At 38.2% G+C, this 11,509-nt stretch overlaps 2 protein-coding genes across 3 annotated transcripts; both read right to left on the bottom strand.

Moving 5' to 3' along the window:
• Window positions 1-2,916: 2,916 nt before the first annotated feature.
• Window positions 2,917-4,678, bottom strand: LOC108019690 (uncharacterized). 2 transcript variants are annotated; one of them, XM_017087583.4, is made up of 4 exons: window positions 4,508-4,678; window positions 4,313-4,441; window positions 3,355-3,480; window positions 2,917-3,291 (listed from the first exon to the last, which is right to left on the bottom strand). In XM_017087583.4, exons 1-4 carry the CDS (start codon window positions 4,572-4,574, stop codon window positions 3,170-3,172), a joined length of 444 nt encoding a protein of 147 aa, XP_016943072.2. In that variant the 5' UTR covers window positions 4,575-4,678; the 3' UTR covers window positions 2,917-3,169. The 2 variants fall into 2 exon arrangements, with proteins under 2 accessions (XP_016943072.2, XP_016943071.1); XM_017087582.4 differs by having other exon boundaries at window positions 2,917-3,296; window positions 4,508-4,677.
• Window positions 4,679-10,161: 5,483 nt separating this feature from the next.
• Window positions 10,162-10,807, bottom strand: LOC108019692 (uncharacterized). Its single transcript, XM_017087586.4, has one exon. It carries the CDS (start codon window positions 10,727-10,729, stop codon window positions 10,364-10,366), a length of 366 nt encoding a protein of 121 aa, XP_016943075.3. The 5' UTR covers window positions 10,730-10,807; the 3' UTR covers window positions 10,162-10,363.
• Window positions 10,808-11,509: the final 702 nt, after the last annotated feature.

Genomic DNA, 11,509 nt, shown 5'->3' with positions numbered 1-11,509 from the left:
TTTGGTATTAACATGGTATAAATACAATTTAAAGCCTTTTTCCTTTACCTGCTCTGTCTATAACTGCGGTCAAGGTTTAAAATCGCATTCTAAGTATTTTACTTGAGACTTTAAAATTGTTTAAATAAATATTCCAATACTTTTTAAAGGACTATTTATCAAAGGATTAGCTGCAGACAAACCGAATCATAAACTAATTAATTTTTCAAATCCCCTTATCTCTCTCTATCGATCACTCATCGCCCCTTTTAGCTTATCACATTTCGGCTATCAAAAGTTTTATTTTGTTATTGCTTGTTAAACAACCAACGAAACAGACAAATAAATTATAGCCCATCTAACGTTCCATCGAACTGTGCATTGCGCATACGACGCGTTGGCCACTGCCTCCGTATCTATCGGTACATAAAACTGTCTGGGCAAAATGCTAAACAAATAGCCAACAACAACTTGGACAGTGCATAAACATGGCATAATATTAGGCGTCCTGCTACCACCCAATAAACGGCAACAGCACAAATTATGTTTATTTATTTATTTTTAACACTGCCCCTCTTCAGTCCACTGGAAGATAAGCCCTGAATGGCTGGCAATCGGTTGATTCGCCTAATGCATGTATGCACAGTTCGAGTATATTTTCCATAGATAATACAGTGCGTTTCTCAGCTGTGAGGCGTTAAAATGTTACTTTTTAGTTATTAACTGCCCATAAATAAAATATGTCATTTTATTATTATCATTATTATCATTTTATTTAGAAGTATGTTGCAAAGTTAAGTTGAGTTTATTTAACAACTTTTTATGTGCATAGTTTCGTTGTTAAGGTAAACAATGTATATACTGCCAGTTCAACTTCATTTAAGCACATTGAAAAAATTTGCAACATTAAAAATATTGTTATATTTTTAAAAGAATTCTCTCTCTACAGATTCTTGCGATAGAAAAAATGTGTGTGTTTCCCTTGGTTAATGTTTTTATAGTTTTAAATACGTTTGTCGATATTTGGTTATGCTTTTTCAATAAAGACGGAGTTTAAACACGGCACTGATATGCTATTTACAATCTTTGGTATCAATTCCACCGAGCTTAACTTTCGAAGTTCATGTTCATGGATGTTCGCCTGTATATATTATTTTCAGAATCATTAGAATGGTCGATATAGGCAGGTATTTCTTTTACAATAGCTTTTGCTCTAAAAACAGTTTTAAAATTAAACTTTTCCAAGGGTCAAGCCTATATCAATTTTAAAAAATATTTGTATTTATACTTTTTAATAACATTTTAATACTGAAGTGGTATTAGATATATCCGAAAGTCGGTCTCGTTCCCGTTTTTAGCTTATACTACTGTGCTAAACTGATTTATTTTTATATATATTTGCAAGTCACAACTAGATTCGCAAAGTCTTATTTATTAATAATAATTAAATTGTATACCAAACTGTTATCAAGTCCTGTTTTCTGAAAACTTTTACAAAAATGTCGTGCAGCTTAAAGCATGGCTTTATATTGGCTGCTAGTTATAAATAAAACTGCCGAATTAAATTGAAAGAGAGGGTTCAAATTGAAGCGCCACTCCTTTACCCAGCGATTATGCTATGTTTCCCCATAGCTCAATTGCGTTTTTGTCAATTTTGGTTATTGAGCGAGTTGTGATGTTTTGGTGTTCCCAGAAATTGTTTCTCATGATTTAATTTAATTTTCTTTTAACTCAGAAATTCATATTAACCGAACTTGTTAAGAATTTTTAAAGATAAAATCTGTTCCTGAATATTATGTTTAAGCAAACTGATTTCAGTTCAAATTGTCAATGTTCAATTTCGGAAAAATATATAAAATATATATTTGACGTTCGAGTGTTAATACACACTCCCATAAAGGCATAATTTACAAATAGCTGTTGAAGTTTTCGCATTTTTTTACATTTTTATATTGCATTGCAAATATACAGTCGCGGTCAAAATGGTAGTTGCGAACTAAGCTTTTAAAAAAATTATAATATTTAACATTCCAACATGAAGTACCAAAATCAGTACTAACACTTTCTTAGACATATTTTTTTCGTAAATTCATAACCTTAGCTTAAATCAGTTGTGACTTTATGAAAGAATTGTACCTAACGGTTAGATCCCAACCATAGCCTGGTAGATTACGCTTTTGTGCTAAATCGGAGGCTTACAATCATAATACATATCTATTCAAAAACTGCTACTGTTTTGAATACCACTGTAAATGGAAAAAAGTAAATAAATATGCGAATTGCTTGTGCATATCGGGAGATGAAGCCAGCTCCGCCCAGCCCGTTCCACTCGCCAATCTGGCGCTGCCAGTCGCATCCCAATTGAGCCGCACTGCGTGCTCTGGCCACAATGGAAGGCATTAAAATTAGTTTATTTGAGCCCGGTTGTGCCACTGGGCATTCCCAATCGGAACAGCCTTCCGCCCACTCTGCAGCCCGCCCACTTCCCATTTGCCCGCTGGTGTTCGGTGCATTTCTCATACGCAGTGTGTCCCATCAGCAGTTGTGTTTCTGGTTTTCCGTTTATCGCCTGCATTGTTTACCAGCCTCTACCCCTTTCCCCGTGTCTGGCCGCTTGTTATTTATTTTGAGTAATTATTGTGAGAAATTTAATGTTAAACAACTTGATAGGATTTGCAAAACCTTATCTTTTAAGAGGATTACGAATGCAAACTTCATGTGCTTCATACTTTCAAATTAGGTGAGCTTAAACGAACCATAACAAAAAACTGAAGTACCATCGAAATAAACTCCCGGTAAAAAACCGCTGTGCCTTGATTTATGTATAGCATTTCGTTTATTTATTTAACAAAATTCCTACACTGAATTGCAAATTGCCCAGCGGACAGTCAGCGTCATTGTCATCATCAACTTGCAATTGATTAATGGGCGAGCAAATAAATTATGGCAGTTTATTTAGCCACATCGGGCGGCGTAAAAAATACCGTCAAAAACGAAAATGCATGGCCTACAAAGAGTGCACATAAATTTCGCAGAGGCTTGTCAAAATCAAAAGCCCGGAAATGTCACATTACATAAAGGCACCGTATTTGCAGTTCAAACTATTCGATATTTATTTAGCCATTGATAAAGGCCGAGCAAACAAAGAGCCCAGCCCGTGGCACCGCCGAGCCGAGTTCTCGAGCAGCCATTACAGGGTATCAGACCCACTCGGGAGGTGCAGACACAGGCCTCCACAACCATGCCGGTTGGATGTAGCTGTCGGTAGCACCCGTTGCTGCTGTTCACATTGGCGCACATATACGTGATGTTCTGTACTGGAGTATTAAGTTTATTATATAGATGTTACTGCATTAGAGGCGGGAACAGACTCACTTCCGCCCTTGAATATGTAGGAGTATTTCACGCATGAGCGACCGGGCGACATTTGGCACAGAAAGTTCTCGCGGTTCTCCGTGGTATTCTGCCACAGAGCCTTCACATCCGGCACTGTGTCGTCGGCTGTTGGATTTTAGGGTACAAAATAAAGATGATAAGCAATACTATTCTCCTAGGAAGTTACGCATAAGCCTAATTTTATAAGGATTGCCTTCGAACTGTGTGCATTTTTATACCCGTTACTCGTAGAGTAAAAGGGTATACTAGATTCGTCGGAAAGTATGTAACAGGCAGAAGGAAGCGTTTCCGACCCCATAAAGTATATATATTCTTGATCAGGATCACTAGCCGAGTCGATCTAGCCATGTCCGTCTGTCCGTCTGTCCGTCTGTCCGTCTGTCCGTCTGTCCGTCTGTCCGGATGAACGCTGAGATCTCGGAAACTATGGGAGCTAGGCTATTGAGATTTGGCGTACAGATTCCTGAGCTTCCTACGCAGCGCAAGTTTGTTTCAGTAGACTGCCACGCCCACTCTAACGCCCACAAACCGCCCAAAACTGTGGCTCCTACAGTTTTCATGCTAGATAGAAAATTTTAACTGAAATGTAATGTTCTCATCAATACCTATCGATTGACCCAAAAAAAAGTTTGCCACGCCCACTTTAACGCCCACAAACCGCAAAACCCTGTGACGCCCACAATTTTCATGCTAGATAAAAATTTTTAACTGAAATGTATTGGTCTCGTCAATACCTATCGATTGATCCAAAAAAAAATTTGCCACGCCCACTCTAACGCCCATAACGCTTAAATCTGTATACCGCCGGTAGGTGGCGCATTTTAATCTCGCTTTGCTGCTTGCATATCTCCATTTAGCTGAGTAACGGGTATCTGATAGTCGAGGTACTCGACTATAGCGTTCTCCCTTGTTAGGTATACATTTTTAAAAAACTCACGTGTAACAACCAGTGGTTCCTCGCAGGGTATGTCGTTAAAGTCACCCACTCTGGAATCACAGGTTTCGGTCTGGATATTCGAGTGATTATCGTAGGCTCCAACCCAGGTGAAGTGAAAGCATTGTGGAACTGCAATCGCAGAAAATGGATTATGAAAAAATCAAATTGAAATGATGCAAAAATCATAAAACTTACTCTCAGCCAGTAGATGACAAGCGAACAGGAGCAATGGCAGACACAATCGGTTAAATTTCAGTGGCATTGTTGATAAGATTGTTAATTTCTGGGAATATTCTCTCGTATTTTTAGGGGGAGGTTCGATGATGCCACTGCGGTAGACAAACTGATAATGCGGCGATGGCAATCAAAACGATCGATCGATGGGGAAAGACAGGGTCTTATCAATAAGCTTGAAAATACTTGTTATTCACTTTGAAGAGGACTTCTTACCAACTTCAAAAGCCAGAAACTTTTTTAAATGACCACACTAATGGATTTCTTATCGTGAGTTTTTTAATGGGTCATTAAAACGAAATAAGCCCTAATTTATTTGTTTTTAAAATGAATATAACTAAACCTATTTAATTTTTAAACTTAACTTAAAAAAATGGTAATGCAAAAAGTGTGTTATATTTTATACCTTATAAAAATGAATTTTGCTCATTATTTTTTCTAAGTACCTTTTTAAATTCACTATATTATGAATGATATTGCTATTAAGTCAAGCATAGGGCTCTCTTTACATTATCAATTTTTGAGTATTTCCTATTGCTTCGATTGCAATCAGCACTTGATAAGCGTTGCTATCTCGCTTTTCCCACCCTATCTCATTGTTTTCTTTTCCCTCGATAAGGAAAGAAAGTGTCATAAATTGTGTATAATTCCGTATTCCTTTGTCATCCGAAACGAGCCAGGATGACGAACTTATGCAAATGGCATTTAATTAAATTCAAACAATCGAGACGGGTCGCCAGGGAAAACGGAACAATTAAATGGGAGCAGTTGCTAAAATTTTTAACTAAACTCTGGAAATTGTATTTGTTGTTAATTGTTCAACTGTCCTGCCCCGATCCTGCAAAGTCCAGCCCACAGCCTTTGCTCTCGCAAAATGAGTTTGAAAACAAATAAAAATGTCAAACGAATGAATAAAAGTTGTCTAATTTAATTTGTTTAGCAGGAGCAGCGGCAGCAGCCATTGGACACTGAGTCGCACAAGCACTCGCACACTCGCTCGCACTCACGTAGTTGCCAAACATTTTCGCAAATTGAATAAGCACGGAAATTAGTGTGTGGCATATAGCCGAAGCGCTGGCCCGCCCCTTGCACTATTTTTTAAATTTAATTTTTAATTGCTCAAAACAATTAAAATTTATTTGCAATTTTGTTTTTACGTGTTGGCCTGTGTTTGTTTGGCCAACTTTTCCAGCTAAGCAAACCAGCTGCCATCGCAGAACGTGCCCCGCAAACTTTCCTCCCCAGTGTAAATTGGAAAACAGGGCCTGGGGCAATATACACATAACACCCGATTCGGTGGCTTTAACTTGCACTTTGGTCTTGCCTCGCATCGCATCCATCAAACCAAAGCCAAACCTTTGAACTTTTCGAGTCAATTCGCCGTTAACCGTTACATGATAAGCGCATTTCCCAGCGTTTCCTTTCACCTATTTTCCCTCTAGTTACCATTGTCTTCCATGATGGATGGGTGTGTCATTGGCCCGGGGACTAGTATCAATCACGAGACGGAAATTAGCGTTAGTCACACATTTTCAGACCAAGCATTTTCGGGCATGCGGAAAAAATGTCACGTCAGATTCGCAACTAATTACGGGGTAGAGTATTGGAAGGATTATCGAAAAATCATTATTTTTAAGTTTCTTATTTTTGCTCAGTTGTGATAAGTCTTAGTGTGAAGGAGCAGAATATACTGGGTTGGAAAATCGTTCAGGACTGTCTATCCACAGAGTATTTAATGCCATCGTTTTGTTCAACATTACTGTGAACGGCAGTCCACGTAGTGACGAAGCGCAAAAGGAGAAGGCGAAGGCGACTAATATATATAGCCGCAGAGTTGAAAGTCTGCTGTAATGGTCTGATAGTAACGAATGATACACCAATCGAAAGATATCACAACCAAGACTTTAGAAATATCAATTGGTTTGGGAGGTAGAGCGGTGAAAGTGTAAAAATGAAAAATTAGAAACTAGGAGCTGTTAGCCTAGTTATAATTTTACTGAGAATACGCGTCGAATGACACCTCAAATGTTGAAATCCCATGCTCCGTTCAAAAGTTATTGCAAAAACAGGATTTTGGGGGACTTTTCAAAATGAAAATGTTTGTCTCTTTGTTTATGGATTTGTGTAAATCCCTTTTTTTGGTTTAGGGTTCTTGGGACTATATATGTGTATTAAGAAGCTCGAAATAAAAAACTTTTGTTCTACGACAACTAATGCTACAGATACGTGCTATATGTCGCTAAAAAGGTAATATAATTTGCTAATCACGTTACACTTACTTAAATTGATTTAATACAATAGATTTAAAGTTATATCTTAAAGTTTTTCTTTTTACCACTTTTTGGCTTTTTTCTCAAAATTGGTTCAAACAATTTTTTTTTTTAATTTTTAACTATATAGCCCTTGAGATTCCTAAACTTTTGATAAATAACACCTTTTTACATACAAATACCATTGGAAGATACTGAGCGAGAAAGAGAGCAATCCATTTAAGTTCAGTATAAAAAACATTTCTTGCTTACCTTGAATGCCTAAAACTATGCAACTATATTGCGGCAACTACTACTATTTTATAATTAATATAATATATATAACTTCTGATATCAAACAAAATCACCTCTTAACAAGGTAAGGGGTCATGACGATCGCACCTTCAACATACAAAAGTTCTGATATACAATTTTGAGACACAAAATGATTGTACATCCGACTAAATAAATACACTTTCTAAAATGTTTTGCATTTTGCAGAATATACCTTTGTATGCAAGAAGTTATAATATTTTGAATAAACCGGGCAGAACGAAAACATTTTGCCTGATGTACAATCCTTTTTTGTCAGAAATTTGTATATCAGAACTTTTGTATTTTGATGGTGCGATCGTCACGACCCCTTACCTTGTTAAGAGGTGCTTTTGTTTGATTTACAATAAATAATATTAACTTTAGTTAACTTATTCATAAAATAAAAGAAATTGCAAGAAATTTCTATAGAAATAATGTATATCAATATAGAAATATATATATATGTTCTTATTATTACGATTTCCTATTTAGCTTTAACTTTCAGTTAATTTCTTCCAACTACTAACATCCCTTTCGAGTCACCGAACATTCCCACTCATTAATTATGCAAATGTTTTGATTTGGTCATGTTTCAGGCTTAGGCACAACAATACAGCAAAAATTATGTTGCCAAAATGCAAATGTTGCGCAAGATGGCTAACTTAGGGGAAAAGAGAAGGGTTAGGGGAAGGTCGCAATCATAAAGAGTGCCATGTGATTAGCAGAAGCCTTTGGAGCAGCCTTTCGAATGGCCCAAAGTTGTTAACAGAACTGAACAGCCAGGCCCACACATCCTCCTCCTCTCCTTTCTTGGGAAATTGTGCGCCCAGCTTTAGCGAAAGCAAATGTCACTTGGGTCTTATGGCGGGCCTGCATAAAATTTGCATGCGATTAAAATTGATAAATTGCCAAGGAGGATGTGTGAATGGGAATGGTTTGCTCGACTGCCCCATACAAACACGCTCCGCCACCCGACGATGGGATTCAATTAAAAGTCGCACTCAGAGAAATCAAGGTATAGTAAAGTATCATAGGTAAACCAGCTATGAGTTTAGTATCAATTGGAGTCAATCATATATGTACAGTGTATTCACCATAACTATTTTAACTATAGTTAATATAATTGATTATTGTTGGGTCAGAACTTTTTAAATGGAATTCTACTTTTTTTCGGATTTTCATTTGGAGTCAATCTTATATGTAGTTAGCATAATTGTTTATAGTTGGGTCCGGTGCTTAAATTAATATCAGATCACAAAAAACTGGTGACACTCAGAACTTTTTAAATGAAATTTTTCTACTATTTTCGTGATCTCTTGTTATCTTAAATCGATAGCAAATTTGGGGTCAACAATTAACAACGATGCTTTACTGGTGATATAAATATGATTTTATATCAATAGCCTATAAGTTCTGTCTTTGCAGATACATTTGGTATACCCTATTTCGGCAGCATTATCGAGATCCGCACATCTTACACACACCTGGGTGCGAGAACTAATGAACATCACCTACAAGTGTAAGTAAGAAGCTAATGTCTGTAAATTTAATAAGGCGTGTTGTCGCGAAAGCTACATTTCCCCCACACTCCCCTCGGCTATTCCTGATGACTTGCTAAACCGATTTGCTAAATTACAAGGTCCCCCAGTTGGCAACGCAGCGTGGCATCTTTTGTTCGGCGAACACAGGTCGACCCCCGCGCTTCCCTCTAATTACGCCTCCGAGGCGCTGGCGAGTCCGGATCATTATGTCACCTGTACGAAAAATGCCGCACGTAATCCGGAAACTGCACGACGGACACGGAGAGGAGCTCATTGTGCGGAAATCGCATTTGGGGCCGATAGCACCGCCTAACTAACGACCAGCCAACTATACGATTAGTGTCATAAGGCGGAGTATCACCAGGCGGAGGAGGTCTTACACTGCACGAAAATTGTGTATTATGAACTCGAACAGATTTTCAAATCTTAACAAGGGAGAACGCTATAGTCGAGTACCTCGACTATCAGATACCCGTTACTCAGCTATATGGAGATATGCAAGCAGCAAAGCGAGATTAAAATGCGCCACCTACCGGCGGTATACAGATTTAAGCGTTATGGGCGTTAGAGTGGGCGTGGATCAATCGATAGGTATTGACGAGACGAATACATTTCATTTAAAATTTTTTATCTAGCATGAAAATTGTGGGCGTCACAGGGTTTTGCGGTTTGTGGGCGTTAAAGTGGGCGTGGCAAACTTTTTTTTGGATCAATCGATAGGTATTGACGAGACCAATACATTTCAGTTAAAATTTTTTATCTAGCATGAAAATTGTGGGCGTCACAGGGTTTTGCGGTTTGTGGGCGTTAAAGTGGGCGTGGCAAACTTTTTTTCGGGTCAATCGATAGGTATTGATGAGAAATTTACATTTCAGTTAAAATTTTCTATATAGCATCAAAACTGTAGGAGCCACAGTTTTGGGCGGTTTGTGGGCGTTAGAGTGGGCGTGGCAGTCTACTGAAACAAACTTGCGCTGCGTAGGAAGCTCAGGAATCTGCACGCCAAATCTCAATAGCCTAGCTCCCATAGTTTCCGAGATCTCAGCGTTCATCCGGACAGACGGACAGACGGACAGACGGACAGACGGACATGGCTAGATCGACTCGGCTAGTCATCCTGATCAAGAATATATATACTTTATGGGGTCGGAAACGCTTCCTTCTGCCTGTTACATACTTTCCGACGAATCTAGTATACCCTTTTACTCTACGAGTAACGGGTATAAAAATAACATTATGCTGTAACGAGGTATTTTTCTGTGCCTAACATTTACAAGTTGGGTAGGAAAATACTATTCTAAGCCATTTTTGAAAAATATCTCTAATTTTGTGATAAAAAAATTATAAGTCTCAAAAACTGTTGCTTATCGACTTCCAAGTTAACCATTGAAAAGTGATTGATAACGCAGTCTTTATTTAAATTAAAATTGGCATATATGATGATTAAATTCATGAATATTATGAACTCATAGTATACAGTTTTGTATACCCTTTTGACCATCATTAGATCGCGGTTCTTGCTTGTATATCCGTTTGACCATTTTCCGTGATGTATATGGTTGGTCAATTTTATATCAATTGGGCAAACTACTCATATGAAGAAGGTTTCTAGATGTAGCTACTTAGCTGCCTTTAAACATACTCCAATTTGATTTTCATTATAGCTTGTAAGGAGAATTTTCTTCGATGTATTTCCAATTTGGTGCTATTTATTACTTTTTGGATGATTGTTTTTTTTTAATGGTATCGACTATTGTTTTGAGGTCGTAGTACGAGTATCGATAGTAGCTGTAGTACTCCGGATTCTTGTAGGTTTTCTTCTTTCCTGCATTGGGCCCAAGCTTCTCCTCTTCTTCAACAATTCGGTAGGTTGATGGGGGTATGAAATCCGGGGAAGCGAAGGCCGTTGTATTCAAATGCTGGGGTGTGCATCCCTGGGGATGATCCCGAACATTTCGGGGGCTGGTGCCCAATCGCTTGAGAGCATTTTCCGCTCTGCTATCCTTTGAGTAACACCGAGTGATCCTCAGACGCCATAAAGAACGGGATAAAAGCGTGGTTCTTAAGTCACAAATCATTTTGGGAATATTGACTTTTGGTGATAGTTATACAGAGTAGGAATAATTTAGTTGGTTTATAACCGGGTAAGAGATGTATTTAGTTTCTGACAGTTTGAGTTTACTTGGAGCACTGAGATTCATAATTTCTTTTAAATGTATGTATCAGGTAGGAGGAAGTGATCGGGATCCCTAGCCGAGTCTAACTAGCCATGCCCGTCCCTCCGTCTGTCCATCTGTCCGTATGAACGCAGAGATCTCGTTTGGATTAAACATTCAGTTTCAAGAAGTTCTTGCGCAGCGCAACTCTATTCGAAGATATCTTTATTTTGAAGTTTGTTAGCTGACTAACGGGTATCTGATAGTGGAGGCCATTGACATAAGCGTTCCCTCTTCTTTTGACCTTTAACATGTGCGTTCTTTTAATAAAAAAAGTTTAAAAGTATTCTAAAAGCTTGAGGCAATCGAAAATAACTGTTCACCACAAATCATTTTCAGTTATCCAATGTTTTATTTGGCTTAGAGCTAGGCAAACTTAGGCCCCACTTAAAAGCACTAAGCCAAATATGTTTATTTTACCGCGCCCCAAAACTCGGGTCTGTCATAAACATTCGACTGTTCCACTTTAAGCCAGCCATAAACCAGACACAAAAGCCAAAACACAAAGCACACGTTGAATAATTTCGATCATTAAACTTATTCCACTTAAAATCCATTCAGGATTTGAGGGGACGAAGCGGCGGAGATAAATGCCCCGACAACCCGAGAGCTAACCCCCGACAATCAGGACCCCACAATGGA

The sequence above is a fragment of the Drosophila suzukii genome, chromosome 2R (assembly GCF_043229965.1).
Source record: "Drosophila suzukii chromosome 2R, CBGP_Dsuzu_IsoJpt1.0, whole genome shotgun sequence".
In the NCBI taxonomy this organism is placed as follows: Eukaryota; Metazoa; Arthropoda; class Insecta; order Diptera; family Drosophilidae; genus Drosophila; species Drosophila suzukii.
Note: the sequence above shows the minus strand (reverse complement) of the source record. Positions and strands in the feature narration are given on the sequence as shown.